The sequence below is a fragment of the Protopterus annectens genome, chromosome 7.part1, assembly GCF_019279795.1.
Source record: "Protopterus annectens isolate FY-2018-M chromosome 7.part1, PAN1.0, whole genome shotgun sequence".
Classification (NCBI taxonomy): Eukaryota; Metazoa; Chordata; order Ceratodontiformes; family Protopteridae; genus Protopterus; species Protopterus annectens.
The window spans coordinates 128429206-128452292 of NC_056740.1; the positions used below are offsets into that span (position 1 = coordinate 128429206).

General features: G+C 43.5%; 1 protein-coding gene across 1 annotated transcript in view; it reads right to left on the minus strand.

Annotated features, from left to right (window-relative positions):
* Window positions 1-23087, minus strand: part of PRKAR2A (protein kinase cAMP-dependent type II regulatory subunit alpha) — a 1557926-nt gene that overhangs the window by 1229957 nt on the left and 304882 nt on the right. Inside the window, exon 2 of the mRNA XM_044078589.1 lies at window positions 6053-6088. Coding sequence (XP_043934524.1) covers window positions 6053-6088 — 36 coding nt within the window. The remainder of the gene's footprint in view (window positions 1-6052; window positions 6089-23087) is intronic.

Consider the following 23087-nt stretch of genomic DNA (forward strand, 5'->3'; position numbering starts at 1 on the left):
CCATACAGGCTGCAAGGAGTGCACCAGAAAGAGACAGGGGAAAGATGAATAGTCTTAGGATCCAGAAAAGGCCAGAGGAAAGTCAAGTATCTACGACTGAGTCACTTTAGTAGCCTGGTATGTTGGCAAAGGCTGCTTTTTTATTTCTTCTTTTGTGGCTGGAATAAGGAAGAAAGTACAGTTGTGTACACTTACCATAAATGTAGATGCTCGAGTGTATTCACTGTTGCAGTCATCACATTTGGGTTATCTGCTTGTAGTAGCCCTCAGTCGGCCTGATTATCAAAGTCTTCGGTCCTGCGTCGGTTGCTGTCTCATCTTCCATGACGTCAGATAGTCAGGGGTATAAAGCATGCAGCCGACACCATTACATCAGTTTTTCTTGCCCCAGATGTGACGTGCCCCCATAATGGGAAGCAATTATATACAAGGTTACACCCCCAACAAAAAAGCAAATACACCAAAAAGCTTTAAGCACAGTAAACAAGAATAGAGGTACAGTCAATAGAAATCAGGGGTTTGGAGGGGGGGTACCCAGGACTGCAACAACGAATACACTCAAACATCTACATTTATGCTAAGTGTACACAACTGTACTATGTTCTTCATGTTTTACTGCTGCAGTCATCACATTTGGGTAGATTCCCAAAGCTAAGGATGGGAGGCGGTAATAATAGAAGGTAATACATAGCATTAGGACCAGCTATAAGGTCCTGCAAGACTGCAGTGGCAAAGCCAGCTCTGGATTTAGAAAAAACTGGCAAGTGGTAATGCTTGGTGAAGGTATGTACAGAACTCCAGGTAGCAGCTTATGTCCCTGGTAGGGACACCTCTGAGGAAGGCTGTACAGGTAGATGTATCCCTAGTTGAATGTGGTCTTATCCCCTGTGGGGTAGGTTTTCCATGGTGCTTATAACAGAAATGAATGCAATGGCCTATCCACTTAGAAATGGTTTGCTTTGAAATGGCCTTCCCCTCTGCCCCTGCAGCAAATGCAACCCAGCAGCTGTTCAGATTTCCTGAGAGGCTTAGTCCCGTCCAAGTAGAACCTAAGTTGTCTGTGCACGTCCAAGGAGTGCAGTATTCATTCTCCTTTGTTCTGTGGATTACAAAAGAAGGTTGGCAAATGAATGGACTCATTAAGGGCCACAATGGATACCACCTTAGGCATGAAGGAAGGATTGGTCCTGAGTGACACCCTGTCAGCATGAAAGATGAAAGGCTCCACTGCCATGACGGCCTGTAATTCAGACACCCTTCTTGCTGAAGTGATGGCTAGAAGGAAGGTTGTTTTCCAAGAAAGGAATTTCAATTCTGCATCTGCAACTGGTTCAAAGGGAGGTAGAATGAGCTTTTCCAATACAAAGTTGAGGTCTCAAGGCTGGAGTAGGGGCTCTCCTGGGTGGTTTTAAGTTTTTGGCCCCTCTGAGGAATTGCTTCAGCAGTGGATGAGAGAAGAGTGGTTCTGCATTGTAATGAGCTGAAATGGCTGAAGCATGAATTTTGACTGGAGGAAAAGGAAAGGCCCTTGTGAAGCATCTCAGTTAAGTATTGAATAATATGGGGTAAAATGGGTGCTGCTGTGCCCATACCCTGACTTTGGCTCCAGGAATAGAATCTTTTCCATTTTTCAGCATAGGATTTTCTAGTACTAGGCCTCCTTGCCTCCAGAATGACATACATCACTTGCTTACTGAGGGATGATAATGGAGAGATCAGGTAGTTAGCCAGGCTGCCAAGTTCAGGGTTTGAAGCTGTGGGTGCAGAATCTGGACCTCCTGCTGGGACAGCAGGCAGGGGGGTCTGAGGCAGGTGCCATGGTGGCAGCAAGAGGTGATACCAGTGATGGCGTGGCCAGTCTGGTGCAGTATTGTCCTTGGTTTGTCCTGTTTGATCTTTAGTAGTACCTTGGAGAGGAGAGGCAGAAGGGGAAAGGCATTTTTTCCAGGTGAAGGACAGAGCATCCACTTTCCAAGCTTGTTTGTGGGGAGTCCTTGTGCAGAACTTGTCCAACTAGTAGTTCTGGGGGGAGCCAAATGGGTCTATCTCTGGGCTCCCCCATTTGTTTTTCAACATGTTGAATATCTTCGGTTCCAGTTTCCATTTGTGTGGGTCCATGAGATTTCTGCTTAGGTCGTCTGCCAGTGTATTTAGCTTTCCTGGCAGGAACTGAGCCTGTAGGTGCACTTGGTAGCTCAATGTTCCACAGAGCCATGGCTAGTCTGCAGAGAGGGTAGGAGTGGGTTCCCCCCTGCTTGTTTATGTACCAAATAGTGGTGATGTCCATCTTTACCAATAATTGTCCTGGAAGAATGTGGTCCTTGAAGGCTGTCAGAGCATTCTGTACAGCTAACACTTCTTTTTGATTGATATGCAGGTGCATTTGATTTGGGTTCCAGTTGCCCTGAATGCACTGCCCTGCCAAGTGAGCACCCCATGCATAATCTGAAGCATCTGTTGTTAGGGTTTGGGCGGCAGGGGGTAAAGTTAATGGCAGTCCCTTGTTTTGGTGGCAGGCCTCTGCCCACCAAAAGAACCCCATCTGTAGACAAGGTATGATAGTAATCAAGGATTCTAGATCCTGAGAATGTTAACACCATAGGCTTTTTAGATATCATTGTAGTTTCTTCATATGCAGTCTTGCGTATGGAATTAGTAGAATGCAAGCGGCCATGAACCCTAGGGCTTGCAGTATTTTCCTTAAAGATAGCGGGGTCTTTGTGGCCAGTAGTTTGACGTAGACTGTCAAATGAACCTGTTTCTCTGGTGTGAGGTAGGCCATCTGGGAAGCTGTATTCAAGCTTGCTCCCAGGAATACAATTTGTTGGCAGGGTGCAAGATGGGATTTCTTTTAGTTTATGGTGTACCCCAGAAACGTTAGCAATTTCTTTACAAATGCCAGATGATTTAATAGTATGTCCTGGCTTTCTGCCTGAATTAGGCAATCTTGCAGGTATGGGTATATCTGAATATTTCTTTGCCTGCAAAATGCAATGACTGGAGCTAGGCACTTTGTGAATACCCTGGACGCAGTAGATAAGCCAAGGGGCAGTGCAGAGAACTGACAGTGCATATAGCCTGCCCTGAAGCATAGGTATCTTCTGCAAGATTCCCTTATTGGTATGTTCGGGTATGCTTCCTTTAAATCCAGTGCTGCCAACCAGGCATCTTTGCCTAGCATGGGAAGCAACTGATGAAGAGTTAGCATCTTGAATTTTGGGATTACCAAAAATGTGTTTAGGATAGACAGGTCCAGGATAGGATGCCACAAATTGTCTTTTCTGGGTACCAGGAAAAGTCTTGAGTAGAAACCTTGCCCCCATTCTTCTTCTGGGACGCGCTGAATAGCCCTGACGCTTAAGAGAGAGAGAGAATTTGCTTTTGAGTCTCTGCCCACTGATTTGGGGGTAGGTCTGGCCAACTGTCTGGGGTTGGTAAGGAGTGGAAGTGAAATCTGTATCCTTGAGAAACTATATTTAAAACTAATTTGTCCTGGGTAATGAGTTCCCAATTTTTTGCATGTGGGGCAATCTTTCCCCCCTAAAGGAACAGTCAGTTGAGCAGGGCTTGAAAGATTTAAAGTTAAGTCATTGAGACAGTTTACCATAGGGGTGGGGGGGGTCTTACTACTCCCTGCTGTGGAAGTGGAAGCCTCCCACTGCTTAGGCTTGTGAGTACCTTGAAACTGAAGCCTGGGTGTTCTGCTGGTTCTGGGTTTGGACTGAGAAAGCCTGGAAGAGGCAGGAAAGGACCAATTCTTAGAGGGCCAATGCCTACAATTGCAGGAAATCTTTAACAGTTTGCATAGATTTAGCTTTTTCCTCCATCTTTTTAAGTACTTCTGCTTTGCTGCCAAACAGGCGGTCTTGGTTTATGGAAGCATCCAGTAATTTAGCTTTAACATGATCTGGCAAAGATTGCTCCTTAAGCCAAGCATGCCTTATAAGCACAGACCCAGTGAAAGCAGATCTGCAAGATGCCTCTAATGAATCAAAACCAAGTATGTTTTCCAACTTGTTCAGCAGAATGGACTAAATCCTGTAAATCTTTATTTTCAGCACAGTCAGGAATCAACATCATTTTCTGTTTAAGCAATCCAATAATATGCTGCTGATACTTTAACATATGAAACTGGCAGTTTAAGGCTCTAATGGCCAAGGTTGTAGAAGTGTATACCTTCTTACCCCATCTATCCAGCGCCCTGGAATCTCTATCAGAGGGGGTAGGATTTTTGGCAGTAGTAGCCTTAATGCCCTTGGGTCCCTGTGAAATTGTCTCAGGATCCGCAGTAGGATTTTAAAGAAGAACTTGAGAGTCAGGTACCCTGTAATACCCATCAGGTTTTCTGGGGGCAGGAGGTAAAGAGTCAGGGGGCCAGGCTAGATTCCGAGAAGGCATCATCTACAATGTCCAGTACAAGAGGGATAGCTAAAGGCCTGTGTTGATGTAGGAGTAAGAATTCCCTAAGCCTCATTTTGGAGTCAGAGTAATCCTGGCTTTCCCAGCGAAAATGCTCCCTAACAGTATGCAAGGTTTCACCAAAAGAGAAATCCTTTGGAGGGGAAGCAGAGAGAATGAAGTCCTCTGCATCAGAGTCCTCACAGGTAGATGAGGGCAAATCCTGGTCATCAGAGAAAACAGAAATTTCAGAATCCTGATCAGAAGAATCAGAAGGAAAATCAGTCCTAGGTCTGTTAGAGGGGGAAGGGTGGCTTCCCCTGATTAGAGTAATAAGGTCTTCAGCCATTCTTATTTGTTTTTTAGGCATAGGGGACTGACCATGCGGTTTTCTAGGCATGGATCGAGTTTTTGGCCTTGAAGAAGAAAATGGTGTCTGTTTAATATGCAAGTCAGTAGGCCTGAATACACCCTCAGAAGCCGGTGCCTGCACAGCGGCTCCGGACCCATCCAAGGTAGAGACATCCGCAGGTTCCACAGTCTCCGCAGTCAAAGAAGTATCTCGCGGCATACTGGACTCCGAATGGGAGTCAGTAGAGGCCTGCGAATATGAAGTAGCGGGTATCAGGGGCTGCGAAAGCGCCTCACTGAATACCAGTGAACTGGAATGTGGTCTGTCTCTGTCTTTATCTTTGCGTTTTTTCAGAATGTCACTAGTCTGGTGGCTTACCGAAGCCATTTCTGGATAATTGAACAGAGTATCAAAATATTTAGAAGCGTAAATGAACCGACGACGAACAGTACAAGGTATAAGGCACAAAACTGACAGCAAGGTACGTCGTGGTCTGGGCCTAAGCAAGGAATGCAGTACGAATGAAAATCTTTATGAGGTATTTGCTTTCCACAAGAAATACAGTTGTTAACTTTTACTGACATCGGTTTAGAGCAAGAAAAAGGATGCCCAACGAGGATACTTAGCTTAGTTGAAGACTTCAGATCTGAAATGAAAATTTCAGGAGTCGGCCGACCGGCACTTGCGAACTGCTTCTGCTTCGGGCACCGCACGGCAAAAAAGAGTGATGTAATGGCGTCAGCTGCATGCTTTATACCCGACTACCTGACGTCATGGAAGATGAGACAGCAACTGATGCAGGACACAAGACTTTGATAATGAGGCTGAGTGAGGGCTACTGCAAGCAGATAACCCAAATGTGATGACTGCAACAGTGAAACACGAAGAACATCAATTGGGTTGTTCCATGGTAAGGCTGAAAAAAAGTGTCAGATACCTGGGAAAGCCTAGCAGCAGTAGTCAAAGAAGGCAAGTTTATTTTTTCCAAAAAAAAAAGTGAAAAGCACTTTAATCACTTACCCCAGTGCCCAAAAGTAAAATATAACTTTTACCAAGGAAAAATTACTCCCCTTTAATAGTCAATAATTATTAAGTTACATGATACTTTTTCCCCAACTTAAAATAATCTCACAGAAAAGGTTTAATTTTATGACAAAGTAAAAAGTGGATTTTTCCCCTGAAGAGATCTCAATCTGTGGCTACTGCAGCAGTGATCAAATGATGTACATCTCTAGAAGACACAATTAAAGCGATTCCAGTAAATGACACGCAAAATTAACTCACAAGAAGCAAAAGGCATACCTGATACCCTTCTGCTGAATCTGTTGATGACAGGAGCTGGAAAAAAAAGAAAGTTAAAAGTATCAAACTAAATGCCATTCTTAAAAAATATTTAACACTTTTCATGGAAACAAACTCAGTGATTAAATTTTAAAAGCACATTTATTTCAAAATAACAGTAATTAACTTAAAATTCTTCTGCGGTTACATATCTGGCAATTTATGCCAACATCTATAAACTAAGAAAAAGTGAAAACTAGTTGCACAGGAATGATATCAACATATGACATGCTAAAATAGACTGTTGCCTTAAATATAATGTAAGATATGTGTTAAAAATCACCTTGCATTCTAATTAAAAGCAAGATAACAGAATTCAAGCTGGTACTGCTTGTTTAACCAATGGTTTATTAAGTAAAAAGAAATGATGAGCACTTTCACTCATCAGAACAGTCAGATCTAAGTTATACATACAAGTGACAAGTAATATATACGTTTTAATTTTCCATATAAATGTTATATAAATTACAATTAAGCCAGTAATCCAAAAGCACATAAACAGATCACATTCAGTGACAGTGAGTGGAACAGTGGTACATACCTACTTTACATTTTTATTGTGACTGGTGCTGTTTACTCCATCTAAGTATAAAACCACAGTGCATATGGGTGTGATGGGTATTGTGACAAATAATGTAAATGTCTATTCCTGGACTTATGTTAAAATACTACTGAAAATAATAAAACAGATGGCAGTGGGATTCAGATCTGTGTGAAATACTTCAATGCTAGAAGGGAGGAGCATGGTGGTTTTCTGAACTCAAAAAAAGACTTGTGCTGCAAAGGACAGATGTGTGATTACAAATCAGCAACTATGTGTGAGTCTATATATCTATAATCTGCTGGAACCTATGCTAAAATGCTCACTCTGACACTCCCCTCCATTATTCTTCTCCTGTGCATGGCTACCAATACAAGAAAATAATGACAGACAGCAAGAAAGTGTGTCTGTTATCTGTAACAGCAAGACTAAGGCAGTCAGGCATTAGAATTGCTTGCCAAATTAAATATTTCCAGGCTGTGACAGCACCCTCCCTATCTCATAATGCATCACAATACCTAGCACTGCTACAAACCATGAATACTTTAGAATTTGGAAAAATGGACATTCAATACTTTTAAAACAAGTAAAAATTGGTATGTTACAGAGGATGGACCTGTTCATCTACACCTACAATTATGCCAAGTATTCAACTTTCAGTTAACAAAAAGACAAGAGTCCCAAGCCAATTCTCCTATGCAACCACCATATGTGAAAATACCCTTAGTACAACAGTCACAAAGACAGACCTAAACCCTGGGCATCATATTCAGCTTACATTACATCTTGCTAAGTTGTTAGGAGTAGACCAAGTAGTCAGACTACATTTCTAAAAATGCTTGAGGCATATCAATTAATGTAGTAGAATGAGCCTAAAGTACAGATATTGTACTAGTTAGTTTTGGAAGATGTCATGGCAGCCATCTGGCCAAGGTAATCTTGGAAACTGTATTTTTTTTCTAAAAGAAAGACTGATCAGAAATCGGCTAACTAGCCTTGTGGATAAATTTTGTCCTCTCAATGTAGGATGTCAACTGATGGAGCGCAACCAAAAGCAACTGAAATGATAACCTATGATTACAGTACTGCAAAACAGGCAGATTCCCAGTGGAGTACATGAAAGAAAGGTTTGTGTAGACAGAGACTGTCTCTGTAAAATATCACATTTGGAAACTTGTTACACATAGCATACATTTCAGAGATTCATATCAAAGAAATAAAAGTCATTAGGAAAAAGTCATCCAAGAAGGGTAATACAAGTCCAGAGAAACAGCAGGTTCGAAGGAAGGCAATCTCAACTTTTCCAACACAAAGTAGAACTCCCAAAGTAGCAAAAAATACCACAAAAAAGACCCTGTCACAAACACAACTTTAGAAAGTATTTGCAAAGCCAGAGGTAGTGAGATGAGGCATTTTCAAGGAAACTGGATGTAGCTGCAAGGTGAACTTTGATAAAGGAAGAACTCAGTCTTGAGTCAACAATCTGAGCAAGACAAGAGTACATATGGGGTAGAATTTGAGATTGGGGTGTTAATCCTTTGGCTGTAGCCAAAATGGATAAACAATACTTTTTAAACCTATTGGAACAGATGGCTTTTAGGGCAAAAAATATTCAGGCAGAGAAAGTGGGGTTTCTAGCTACTATGGAAAATGATGAAGCCAGCAGATTAACTTGAGGAAATGAATACATTTGGTGAGAACTGCCAAGTAGTTGAGCCAATAAAGGGTTTCTGTTGAGGCAGAAGAAGTGGAAGCCACACTGACTGATGTCAATGAGGAGTTACAAGAATGATGTTGGCTTTACATTGGCTTTCTGGATGAACTTTGAGGAAATGAGGGGGAACAGCACCAGGGAGTCCAGAGGGCCATTTCTGGACCAGAATGCCTGTACAGCATCTCACCCTCACAGAATGATGAGGTAGTAGTAGAAGCTGCATTTGGTTTTGGTCAGAACAAATAAGTAAGGCTTGCCCCACTCTCAGAACAATTTCTCAGATATTGAAGGGCTCAAAGAACACAAGTTGTGCATCAGTAGACAACAATTGAATGTGTCCACGACACAACTGGCCTTCCCTACAACATGGCTGACAATCAGAAAGAAGACTAACAGAAAAGACCATTCCCACATCTTTTAACCTCTTGACACAAAAGACACGAGTTTCTCCAGGTCTGTAGATGTACCAAACCACAAACCATAGCCGTATCATTTAAATAAATTGCAGCTGCACCATCAGGATGAAAGGCTTGAAATTTGAGAATACAGTCTACATCACTATAACAATGATATGCAGCATGGCATTAGAAGGCATCCAGACAACATAAATCATCTGTCCATTGTAATGTCCTCCCAACCCTATAACCAAAAAATCTATGGTCAGTACTGCCATGACAGCGGGTAGTAAAAAGTGTTAACTTTGCTCAAGTTTGGAAGATGCAACCACCACTGCAAGGGACTCTTGACTTCCTCAGAAATACAAAGTTTATGAGACGTTTAACTAAAAAATTGAGACTAATGTACCTGTTATGCCCCCTCCAGCAATCTCCCATAGATCCCAGCATAAGTTACCATTAGAAGGGGTGACAACAGGCTTAATGTGCTAAGATACAAAGCTAACATGCTCTGGCACTCCAAGACCAGGAAGAACTTGAAGAGACTGCCCCCTACAGTTCAATGTCAGATATGCGCTATACACCAAGTGTGTCCCAGCTGCAGCCAATGAACATGAGCAACTAGCTGGAGGATCAGCTATGACTTTGCAATCTTCAATGTGATGTCAAGAAAGTGGAATAGTGAGATCAGAGCCTCTCTTGCTGCAATCAGAGTCTGAACCATATGTTCAGCTTCAACACAGTCCTCTACATGTGAATACCTTGGCTGCCTACATCTATGATGAGTTACAGCAACCTACATCACTTGGGAAAAACCCTGAAGGCTTTGCAAAGTCCAAATGGAAGGTTCTGAACTGGTAATGACTAAACCTACCCATCAATGTGTGCATCTCCTGGACACCTCTGTACTCTTGATGTGGAAGTAGGTATCTTTGAGGTCAATAACACATCTAGTCTCCTTCTGATGAGCAAGGAAGGACTGAATGCACTGTGACCAAGCGAAAGGTTTCTTTGAGGATAAGCCCATGATCAAAGTGACGATGAGTGGGGGAAGGATAGAGGGGTGACTTTGGCAAACCTCGGATTGGATCCACCATACCAATGAGTCCTTACATACCCTGGACAGTTTTATTGGAAACTGTAAGGGTTGCTGCAAAATGGACCATTGCACCTGTAAAAAGTCCACTGAAGGATTCTCATGTGAAAAACGAGCTGTTGGTATCAATATGATTTCAGTAGCCATCGATCCCAGAGCTCTTAAAATCAAGTTTGGCTGGAGGAAAATGATGACATAGAACCTGACTGATATGTAACCTTAGAGTAAGAATTCTGCTCTGTGGTAAGAACACTTGAAGATTCATTGTGTCTAGACGAACCCCTATAAACTCCCTCTAAACTGACTGAAGTTTGGATTTTCCAAGATTTATGGTGATACCTAGAAAGTGAGTTACCTGAAGAAGATAAACTCTGGCTGTTATCAACATATACCTCTGTGAAGAAATTACACACTTATTTGTACTAGCATGTCTGGTTGAGTTTTTGTACAAAATTTCAGACTATCCTGTGTACTATATGCCAGCATGACTAGCTATGATATTGTAAATAGATCATAAATCAACATGTAAGCACCTGTTTGTACAGAATGTTTTAAAGACTTGATCAGTGCCCTTTTGCACTTCTGTGTATGTTTGTGTAGAGAGATTCTAAAGCCAAACTAAGATTCAGCTGATCAGCAGATGATGTCATCAGAATGTTGACAGTTGCTACATGTTACTGTCAGAAGCTGAAAGACAGGAAGGAACTTTTACAAAAACAGCTGTTGGTTTATTTTCAAAATATGAAATGAAAATTAGAGCTGGAACAGTTGACAGGCTAGTCTATAAAAGAGGATTATTGTTTGTGTGCTGCGATAAGGTGTTTGCTTCATTTGGAGTACAATTTTACATCAAGACAGAGAAATTTGGTGAATTTTTATGTATTGGACTTTCTATCGTGTCTTGCTGGATGTATTTTTTAATAAAAATACTAAAGGAGTGGCATTCCAAAAGACATGCGTGAATGGGCGTGCCTTCGTTGATGGTTGGGCATCGAGCTGGCAACTCGGCACCGTAAAAATCTACTGCCAATCATTAGCAGACCGGATTTCCTCTGTGGCGAACCCTAACCGGGAAAAGCCGAAAGACAAACAACAACTAAAGGTAATCACTGGCTTTTCTTCATTGGATTGTGGTTGTACATTTAATCTATAAAAGAGCCTGCTGAAGACGGTTAGTAGTCAGTTGTGAGTTGTTGACAGATGCACTGTGTAGTAGATACCTAAAAGACTCACCAAGAACTGTAATCCTCCCTTTGCTCTGTTGTAGTAATTTAGTTTTGATCAGGGACAATGTTCTTTAGTCAGATAAGGAAAATTATAACTAATCAGAGTTTTTTGGAATGTTGAATTTCTATCCTACAGTACTGATTTTATTTTCCTTATGATTGGGCTCTGTTTATGGGAAATTACTGTTTTATATTTTTAATAATTTTGCTCAATATTAAACATTTTTATTAACTTACATGGTGGCTGGTCAATCAGTGTTTTTCTTCAGTGATTTGAAAGTGCTTATACTTGTTTTGATAAATCCCAGGGCCACTCAAAGCCTGGCTGCTTAGATCATTTGCTATTTGTTTTAATATTTAATTTTCATTATTGGACACCCCTTTAGAAGGGCATGAAGACACATTGATTGGTGGCAGCATTACCATATTATTTTGGGGAAGGGACACATCTCACACATCCAGACATTTCTGGGAAAGCCTAACACAGATTTCCAGCTAAGTGCAAGTGTATCAGAGGTCTTAAACTGAAGTGTGTAATAAGGAGTTACATTAGGGGTGGACAGAAGTAAACAGTCCAGTCACAGGCTATAGAGCATGTTCTTGTGCTCTTAGGGGAAAACTGTGAAATATTAATCCTGTTTAAGTGACAGTCTCACATTGGAGTTAGTAGTGAGGATTGAAGCTCCTTAGTTAATGACCCAGGATAGTAAGGGATGTGACATAATTGTTGACAATTCGGAGGGGCATTATCGGGACATCACAGCCTCAGTGATGTGGTGAGAAGGCAGTCACATAAATAAGGAAACATCCTGAATCTGTGCAGTCTTAGATGAGCTGCAACCACTGCCATACATTTGATGAACACCCTGGGGGCTGTGGTGAGACCAAAGGTCAGGGTTCTGAACTGGTGACTGGCTCCTAGCTGGAAGTGAAGGAATCTTCTGGATTGTCTGTTCATTTTTATTTGATAGCATGCATCCTTCAGATCTTTAGAGCACATCCAGTTGCCTTTCAGGAGCAAAGGCAGAATGGACTGAACTATGACCATCCAGAATTTGGAGTTCTTTATGAATTTGTTTAGATAACGGAGATAAAGGATGGGTCCTCAGGTCTCCTGTTTTCTTGGCTCTAAAAAGAACCTCGAGTAAAATCTGCATCTGCTTTAGTCTGATGGGACCGTCTTGGATGACCCTCATCTAGTAGATTTGAATTTCCAGAGTTTCTTGCTTCTACTGACTGGGTGGATCACTGGGAAGACTTTTTTCTTATCCTTGGTAGATTTTGTATCCTCTGGACATGATTCTTTGTACTCATTTGTCTTTTGTGATGGCTGCCCAGGTTTCCGGGTGCAAAGTCAAATGTCCCCAGATAATCTCCAGAGAAGAATAATCAAGCAACCTTTCAGGAATGCTGGAAGAGTCTACTCAAGAAAGAATTTCGAGACCCTTGATTTTTGCAGACCCCCTCTGCTGCGTGGGCAGCGTCTTCCATTATTATAATTATTTCTCCTTCTGCCTCTGGGGGGAAAATCTCCTCATGAAACTTGAAAAGGCCCTTGAGATTCCCAAAACCAAACTAACACTGCTCTGATTTCTTAAGATCTCTGTGGGGTAGAAAAATGGATTTCTATGGAAGACATTGTCTTTCCAACTTGTTTATTGCGGGAAAGTGTCTCTAATAGTGGGCCCAAAAAAGGAGGCTCCATCAAAAGAAGCACTGATGAATGATGCTTTAAAGGGCTCCTCAAAGTCACACAAGTGCACCAAACCATGCCTGCAAATGGATATGCCTGTACCTGCGGCCTGTGAGGAACCTTCAGCTTTGTGAGAGATTAAACTCCATAGATGCATTTGATATAGATAGTAAAGTTGTGTACACTTACCATAAATGTAGATGTTCGAGTGTATTCACTGTTGCAGTCATTACATTTGGGTTATCTGCCTGCAGGTAGCCCTCAGACGGCCTGATTAACAAAGTCTTGGGTCCTGCGTCGGTTGCTGTCCCTTCTTCCATGACATCAGGTCGTCAGGGGTATAAAACATGCAGCCGACGCCATTACATCAGTTTTTCTTGCCCCAGATGTCAGGTGCCCCACTAATGGGGAGCAATTAAATATAAAAGTACAATGATATACCTCCAACCAAAAAGCAAATACACCAAAAAGGCTTTTAAGCATAATAAAGGAAAGTAGAAGTATAGCCAAAAGAAGTTAGGGGGCTGGAGGGAGGGTAAACAGGACTGCAACAGTGAATACACTCGAACATCTACATTTATGGTAAGTGTACACAACTGTGCTATGTTCTTCGTGTTTCACTGTTGCAGTCATTACATAAGGGTAGATTCCCAAAGCTGTGGTTGGGAGGAGGAATTTAGATAGAATTAGGACCAGCTAAAAGGCCCTGCAAGACTGCCAGCTCTGGATTTAGAGAAAAATGGTAATGCTTGGTGAAAGTATGTACAGAACTCCAGGTAGCATCTTCTAGGATGCCCCTGGTAGGGACGCCTCTGAGAAAGGCTGTAGAGGCAGATGCAGTCCTGGTGGAGTGAGGTCTGATCTCCTGGGGGATAGGTTTTCCATGGTGCTTATAGCAGAAATGAATGCAATGGCCTATCCATTTAGAAATGGTTTGCTTTGAAATAGTCTTCCCCTCTGCACCTGCAGCAAATGCTACCAGCAGTTGTTCAGATTTCCTTTAAGATTTAGTCCTGTCCAAGTAGAATCCGAGTTGTCTGTGCACATCTAAAGAATGCAGTATCCATTTCCCCTTTGTTCTGTGGATTGGGAAAGAAAGTTGGCAAATGAATGGACTGATTAAGAGCCACACTGGATACCACCTTGGGCATGAAGGATGGATTGGTTCTGAGGGACACCCTGTATGCATGAAAGATGATGAAAGGCTTCACTGCCATAAGGGCCTGTAATTCAAATACCCTTCTAGCTGAAGTGATTGCTAAAAGGAAAGCTGTTTTCCAAGAAAGAAATTTTAAGTCTGCAGTAGCAGCTGGCTCGAAAGGAGATAGAGTGAGTTTCTCCAAAACAAAGTTAAGGTCTCAGGCTGAGCTCTCCTGGTTGGTCTCAAATTTTTGGCCCCTCTGAGGAACTGCTTGAGCAGTGGATGAGAGAAGACGGGAGGGGGGGGGGTTCTGTGTATAACAAGCTGAAATGGCTGAGGCGTGGATTTTAATGGAGGAAAAAGACAGGCCCTTGTGAAGCATCTCAGTTAAGTATTGTAAAATCTGAGGTAAATTGGACGCTGCTGTGTTCATCCCTTGAGAATGGTTCCAGGCACAGAATCTTTTCCATTTTTCTGCATAGGATTTTCTAGTACTAGGCCTCCTTGCCTCTAAAATGATATCCATCACAGGTTTACTGAGGGATGGTAAAGGAGCGATTATGTAATTAGCCAGGCTGCAAGGTTCAGTGTTAGAAGCTGAGGGTCCAGAATCTGGTTCTCTTGCTAAGACAATAGGGAATGAGTCCGAGGCAGGTGCCATGGGGATAACTGTGACACACTGCGCAGGAGGGGGTACCAGTGTTGGCATGACCAGTCTGGAGCAATCAAAATTATCCTTGGCTTGTCTTGTTTGATTTTTAGTAGTACTTTGGAGAGCAGAGGCAGAGGGGGGAAGGCATAGACTGATAGGATTTTCAGCTGAAGGACAGAGCATCCACTTTCCAGGCTTCTTTGTGGGAGTCCTTGTGCAAAAATTGTCCAATTGGTAGTTCTGGGGAGAGGCAAACTGGTCTATATCTGGGCGCCCCCATTTGCTTGTCAACATGTTGAAAATCCTTGGTTCCAGTTTCCATTCGTGTGGGTCCATGAGGTTTCTGCTTAGTCCGTCTGCCAGTGTATTTAACTTTCCTGGCAGGAACTGAGCTTGTAGGTGCACTTGGTAGCTCAAGGCGGTGTTCCACAATGCCATGGCTAGTCTGCTGAGGGGGTAAGAATGTGTACCCCCCCTGCTTGTTTATATACCACATAACAGTGGTGTTGTCCCATCTTTACCATTAGTTGTCCTGGAAGAATGTGGTCCTTGAAGGCTGTCAGAGCATTCTGTACAGCTAACATTTCTTTTTGATTGACATGCAGGTGCATTTGACTTGGGTTCCATTTGCCCTGAATGCACTTCCCTGCCAGGTGTGCCCCCCATGCATAGTCTGATGCGTCTGTTGTTAGGGTTTGGGCGGCAGGGGGGTGGTGTGAAAGGTAGTCCCTTGTTTTGATGGCAGGACCCAAGACTTTGGAATTCAGGCCGGCTGAGGGTAACCTGCCAGCAGGATTACCCAACTGTAATGACTGCAACTGTGAAACACGAAGAACATCTCTAGGCGTAGGCAAGGTATGATAGGAATCATTGCTTCTAGATCCTGAGAATGTTGACACTATAGGCTTTTTAGATACCACTGTAATTTCCTCATATGCAGTCTTGCATATGATGCAGGAGGCCATGAACCACAAGGCTTGCAGTATTTGTCTTGCAGATAGCAGGGTTTTTTGTGGCCACTTGTTTGAAGTAGGTTGTCAAATGAATTTTTTTCTCTGGCGTGAGGTAGACCATCTGGGAAGTTGTATTCAAGCTTGGTCCCAGGAATATAATTTGTTGACAGGGTACCAGGTGTGATTTCATTTAGTTTATGGTGTTCCCCAGGCAAGTTAGAACCCTTTGTACAAAAGCCAGATGATTCAGAATTATGTCCTGCCCTTCTGCCTGAATTAGACAATCGTCCAGGTATGGGTATATTTAAATATTTCTTTGCCTGCAAAATGCAATAACTGGAGCTAGGCACTTTGTGAATACCCTGGGCACAGTAGATAAGCCAAAGAGCAGTGCAGAGAACTGACAGTGCGTGTAGCCTGCTTTGAAGCGTAGGTATCTTCTGCAAGATTCCCTGATTGGGATGTGCAGGTATGCTTCGTTTAAATCTAGTGTTGCCAACCAGGCATCTTTGCTAGCACAGGAAATAATTGAAGAGTCAGCATCTTGAATTTTGGAATCTCCAAAAAGGTGTTTAGAGTAGACAGGTCCAGGATAGGACGCCATGAATTGTCGTTTCTGGGTACCAGGAAATGTCTTGAGTAGAAACCTTGTCCCTTTTCCTCTTCTGGTACCAAATGAATAGCCTCTATGCTTAAGAGAGAAAGTACTTGTTTTTGGGCCTCTGCTCACTGATTTGGGGGTAGGTCTGGCCACCCGCTTGGTGTTGGCAACATGTTGAAGTGAAATCTGTATCCCTGGGACATAATATTTAAAACCTATTTGTCCTGGGTAATGAGTTCCCAGTTCTTTGCATGAAGAGCAATCTTTTCCCCCAAAGGGGCAGTCAGTTGATAAGTGCTTGGAAATTTTAAAAGGAAATCATTGAGACATAGGGGGAGTCATATTACTCACAGATTTGGAAGTGGAGGCCCCCCACTGCTTAGTCCTGTGTGTCCCCTGGGACTGAAACCTGGGGTTTTTGCTGTGTCTGGGTTTGGCTTGAGAAAACCTGAAAGGGGCTGGAAAGGACCAATTCTTAGAGGAACAGTGCCTACTAAATTTAGGAGGCTGAACTTATCTTTAACAGTTTGCATAGATTTAGCTTTATCTTCCATCTTTTTAAGAACTTCCTCAGCCTGGTTGCCAAACAGGTGGTCCTGACTTAGGGAGCATCCAACAATTTAGCTTTAACATGATCAGGCAAAGATTGCTCCTTAAGCCAAGCATGCCTTCTGAGCAAAGACCCAGTAACAGTGGCACTGCAAGAGGCCTCTAATGAATCAAAACCACATTGCAAAGTATGTTTTCCAACTTGTTCAGCAGAGTGCATTAAATCCTGTAATTCTTTATTTTCCACACAGTCAGGAATCAACATAATTTTCTGTTTAAGCAATCCAATAACATGTTGCTGATACTTTAACATATGAAACTGGCAGTTTAAAGCCCTAATGGCCAAGGTTGCAGAAGTGTAAACCTTCTTACCCCATCTATCCAGCACCCTGGAGTCTCTATCAGAAGGGGTAGGATTTTTAGCAGTAGAAGCCTTAATGCCCTTGGGTCCCTGTGAAATGGTCTCTGGATCCGCAATAGGATTTTTTAAAAAGGAACTTGAGTGACTCGGGGACCCTGTAGTATCTGTCTGATTTTCTGGGAGCAGGAGGCAAGGAATCAGGGGCCAAACTAGATTCCAAAAAAGCATCAACAATGTCTAGTACAGGAGAAATAGCTAAAGGCCTATGCTGAGGTAAGAGTAAGAAATCCCCAAGCCTCTTTTTTGAATCAGAAAAATCCTGGCTCTCCCAGTGGAAAAGCTCCCTTAGAGTATGTAAGGTTTCCCCAAAAGAAAAATCCTCTGGAGGGGGAAGCGGAGGGAACGGACTCCTCTGCATCAGAATTCTCATAAGTAGATAAGGGCAAATCCAGATAATCAGAAGAATCAGAAAAAACAGAATCCTGGTCAGAAGACTCATAAACCACTTCGGTCCTAGGCCTCTTAGAAAGGGGGGGGGGTGGCTACCCCTGATTAGAGTTATTAAATCTTCAGTCATTCTTATTTGTTTTTTAGGCATAGAGGCCTGAGCATGTGACCTGGGTGTTGGATTTTTAGGCATGGTTCAAGATTTAGGCCTAAGAGAAGAAGGAGGCATCCGTTTAATATGCAAGTCCGTAGGCCTGAATACACCCTCAGAAGCCGGTGCCTGCACAGCGGCTCCAGACCCATCCAAGGTATTGACATCTGTGGGTTCCATAGTTGAAACATTCTCGCGGCATACCGGACTCCAAATGGGTCTCAGCAGAGGCCTGCGAATCTGAAGTAGCGGGTATCAGGGGCTGTGAAAGCGCTTCACTGAGTACCGGCGAACTGGCGACTGGCTTAGGGGAAGCGTCATCAGCAGTTTTGGACCCTGGCGGCCTGTCTCTGTCTTTATCTTTGCATTTTTTCAGAATCCCGGTAGTTGGATGGCTAACCGATGACATTTCTGGATAATTAAACTGAGAACTGAAATATTTAGAGGCAAAAATATACCAACGCCGGATAGTGTGCTGACTAAAGCACAAAACCGATAGCAAGGTATGTAGTGTTCAGGGCCTAGGCAAGGAATACAGTACGAATGAAAATCTTTATGAGGTATTTGCTATTTCCCTACTGGGGTACTTAGCTTTAGTTTAAGACTTCGGTTCTAAAACTCGAAAACGAAAAACTTCAGGAGTCGGCCGACTGGCACTTGGGAACTGCTTCTGCTTCGGGCACTGCACTGCAAGAAAGACTGATGTAATGACATCGGCTGCATGTTTTATACCCCTGATGACCTGATGTCATGGAAGAAGGGACAGCATCCGACGCAGGAACCAAGACATTGTTAATCAGGCCGACTGAAGGCTACCTGCAAGCAGATAACCCAAATGTAATGACTGCAACAGTGAAACATGAAGAATATTGTAGGATGGCCAGTTGCGAAGAACATGTTTTTACTTCCTCCACTGTCATGGACTCAGGGGTAGAGTTAGAGAGTTCATTTATTAAGTCCCTCTGTAACCTAGTAGAATGCACCAGGTAATTCAGTGATCATATAGCAAAGGTCGCTTGATGCATATACTCGCTTAACATATCTGTCCAAAGCCTTAGACTCTCTGTTAGAGGGATGGACAGAGAAGCTTTGTTCAGCTAGCTCCTTTTTTGTGGTTGCCACAACAATCATGGCATCTACAGGAATCCCCTTGGACCAATGTTGCCTGTCTGAAGGTGCACTAAGGATCGTGTTTGGGGATGAGCTCTATGGAGTCTGGTTTCTTCCATGCTCAGCGGGAGACACAATCGATAATCTCATCCACCAGAGTGTTAACCGAAGATGTAAATGGGACAAACCCGAAAACTTCCAGGAACACAGATTCCTCCTGAGAAAGGTTCTGAGAAGACCATCCACCTTTTGGCGCAGGATTTCCAAAATATCTCCAAATCAGAAGTCTTCTGGTGGAGATCTGGGGAACCCTTCTCCTTCCACAAAATCAGTATCCTCTGTCAATGATTCCTGAGGGGAATCCAAGTGACTCCTTTTACACGGTTTATTCTGAGGAACCTCTTCAGTGGGATAACTCTGGAGAAGTGTCAGAAGAAAGGGGAAAGACTTGTGCAAGGACTGACTTTTAAGCTCTTATGGGCTGGCTTTCCCTGTGGAATAAGATGAGACTCAGCATTCAAATCTGGAGGAAGAATGGGAACAGGATCTGAATAAGTCATACTGAAGAATCCCCTGGACAGGAGATAACCCTTCCACTAACTCAAAGGCAGAAGGTCCAGGAGAAGTAAAAATCAGCCTCCCCAGGGCCAAATCGCTAGACTCAGCTGATTTTCCACTCCCTCTGGGTTCCACTCCATGAGGAGGGAACCGAACCCAATCCAAGCTGTCCAACACAAAGGCACCAAGGGGAAGCAACGGCTCCGAAAACCTCTGAATCAAAATAATCTCCCAGGACCAGATGCTGGTGCTTCAGCTCAGAGACTCATACTGCTCTAAAATGTTTGGAGCTGAACAGATCAGGAAAAGAGTCTGAGTTGAGAAAGGTAACATTCTTTGATCAGACATTTCCACTCTCAGGATCTTCGGATCAGAAAGCTCCGAAACCAGAGGTCGGATCAGAGCAGGAGTCACTATAGGGTATGTCAAAGGTTGCAAATCCATGGATCTGGAGGACAGAGCCTGAAGGACCCCATGTACCTTTCTCATCATCCTATCCACATCTTGCTTACAAGGACTCTGGGAAGACATGACAGAAGGATGCTGAGCAACGACAAGAAGTGTTTTTTGAGTCTCCAATACAAAAGGAGATCTTAATCTCAGAGATACTGGTTCTACAGAGTAGCACAGAGACCAGATCTAAGGAGATCTGACAGGGAGTGTGATCACTGAAACCTTTTTGACCTTATGGCCAGTAGGATCCGACGAGGTCAGATCTGAGGCCTTTTTTATTTTTGAAGGCAGCTCTGAACTCAGAGCTGAAGGATGAGATCGGACAGGGGAGCGCTTTCTATACTCCCTGGTCTCCAAAGCCTTATGACTTCTTGAAGGGGTTTGAGCCTCTGATGTAGAAGGAACTGCAGAAGAAGAGGAAGGCAACAGACCTTTGAAAATTAGTTTGTTACGCCCATCAATGACAATCCTGGTGTTAAAACATGCACAGATTTCTCATGAAATCTGAAGGTGTGCAAGGCCTAAACAATACACACACTCCCTGTAGGCATTTAATATAGAGAAAAAGAAGGAAGAATATACCAACAATGGTAAAAATGATTACATCAAGAGAGGCAAGAACAGACTACCAACGATGGTAGGAGTAGAGCCTACAGGGAGTAGAAGAAAAGGTCTAAAAAGGTAAAGAGAGGACGGTATTTAAGAAAAAGATTTAGTATTGAAGAAAAAATTCATATATCACTCACAAAACCACTAAATTGCCTACAGCTCGGGCGCGAGAAAATCGTGACCAATCAAGAGAGTGGCAAACGAGATCTGAAGTGATCAGGGGCATTATGGATAAAGGGAGAAGCTTGAAAGTCAGATCCTATACTGCACAAAACATGGCAGAGTCAGATCAGATGATCAGATCAAAACCCATTCATTGACGAAAAAATGAAAATGACATTATCAGATCAAGAGGTTATGTACTCACCATAACGTTCGATGTATGTAGTCCATCTCACCTCACATTCTTATCCGTGGGTTCGGAGCCGAATGTCGGCTCCGACTCAGCCAACTTTTCTAGCTTGAAGTCTTTCTATTGGCCGGGCTAAGATGGTATCCCATGCTGCACTGCTCTCTATCCCCAGATCTAGTTTGCTGCGAGACCCAGCACTCACTCTCCATGCATAACACCTCCTAAGGAAAGGAATAACAAACCAACAATGAAGGAAGCTCTGAAACCAGACCTAACCTCCAGATCCTCCAGGACGGGGGAAGGTGGGGGGGGGGGTAAGCAAGAATGTGAGGCGAGATGGACTACATACATCGAACGTTATGGTGAGTACATAACTTCTTGATGTTATGTAGTCTGATCTCGCCTACATTCTTACCCGTGGGACAGCGTCCCTAGCACCTAAATCCTGGGATGCTCAGTGGAAAATACTCCTGAGCACTGTGGAACCAAAGTAACACCTGCCCCTAGATACCATATCCAACTTGTAATGAGTAACAAAGGTGTGAGGAGATGCCCAAGTAGCCGCAGCACAAATATCATCCATAGACAATCTGGCCTGATAAGCTGTAGATGTAGATACAGACTGAGTAGAGTGAGCCTTCACCCAGAACAGTAAATCTTTACCCCCTGAGGAATAAATGAAGGAAATACAACTGGAGATCCATCTGGACAGCGTGACTTTGGAGACAGGAGACCCAATTCTGTTTTCCAAAAAGGAAACAAACAACTGATCAGATTTTCTGAGGTCTTTCGTTCTGTGCAGATAAAAACGTAATTGTCTGTGTACATCCAATTGATGAAATTTGAATTCTGCCTTGTTTGAGAACTGGGGAAAAAACACTGACAACTCAATAGATTGATTAAAGTTACTGATTGACGCCACTTTGGGAAGAAAGGAGGGGTTCGGTCTGAGAGAAACTCTGTCCTTATGAAAAATCAAATAAGGGGGTTTGACTGATAAAGACTGTAGCTCCGAAATGTGTCTGGCTGACGTGATGGCTACTAAAAAGGTAGTCTTCCAAGTTAAAAATTTTAAATCACAAGTGGCTGCAGGCTCAAAGGGGGATGAATTAAGAGCCTGTAGAACAAAGTTTAAATCCCAAGGCATGACAGGTTCCGATACCAGAAGACGAAGTAACACAGTGCCCTTCAGAAAAGCCTTACAGAGTCTATGTGCCATCAGACTAGGCTCGTCTGCGACATGAAAGGTAGAACTCATCGCCGCACAACCCTGGTTAAAGAGCATAGACAAGAACTCCAATACAGACGAAATTGGAGCGGTGTAAGGGTCAATCTTTTGGGTATGCGCCCAGATTGAAAACCTCTTCCATTTACTGTAATAAACCTTCCTGGTCGAAGGCGTATGAGAGGAAGATAAAAATATGAACTACCTCTAGTGAGAAATGATGAAGCCTAATTAATGACGGAAGTGGAGTAGCCAGGCTGTCAACCGGAGGGTCCGAAGAGAGGGATGGAGCTGCCATGACATGTGTGTCAGTAAGTCTGGTTGTGGGTCCAGAATCCAAGGAGCGTCCATGAGATAGGGATGGAGAAAGGGGAACCAAATTTGATGTGGCCAGTGTGGGGCAATCAGAATCATTCTGCTTCCCAAGGATTGCGCTTTCTGAATAACCTTTGACAGCAAGGGGACCGGAGGGAAGGCATATAGTAGACCGGAGGGCCAATCATGGACTAGAGCGTCCCTGGGTGACTTCCCTTGAGGGGGGATCAACGTGAAGTAGCTGCTGCATTTGGCATTGACGGGGTGGCAAAAGGTCGCAGTAAGGCTGACCCCACCCGCAGAAGATCCGTTTCGCAACTTGACAGTTCAGGGACCACTCGTAAGGCATCAGAATAGCTCTGCTTAGCCAGTCTGCGATCACACTGGACTTCCCCGGAATGTGCGTTGCCACCAGAAAACGGTGGCAAGACACTGCCCACTGCCACACTCGCATGGCCTCTCTGCAAAGGGGATAAGACTTGGTTCCTCCCCGCTTGTTCAGATACCACGCCATTGACATATTGTCTGAGTGGATTGCAATAGTCCCAAGAAGAAGAAAGCTCTGAAGTGCTTGCAACGCTAGTAGCACAGCTCTCATCTCCAGGACATTGATATGCAGATGCATCTCATGCTCGTCACGTGCCTTGGACCGTCCTGCCTATATAATGCTCCCCCACCCTATCTGGGAGGCATCCGTGGTCACCGTGGCAATTGGGGGCGCAGGAACGAAGGGTTTTCCTGCATTCAGGTTGTCGGTGCAAAGCCACCAACTGAGATCCTGTTTGCACCTGTCCGTGAGTAGAATAGGGTGAGAAAGTGGAAGACGTTGAAGAGACCACTGGGCAAAGAAAAGT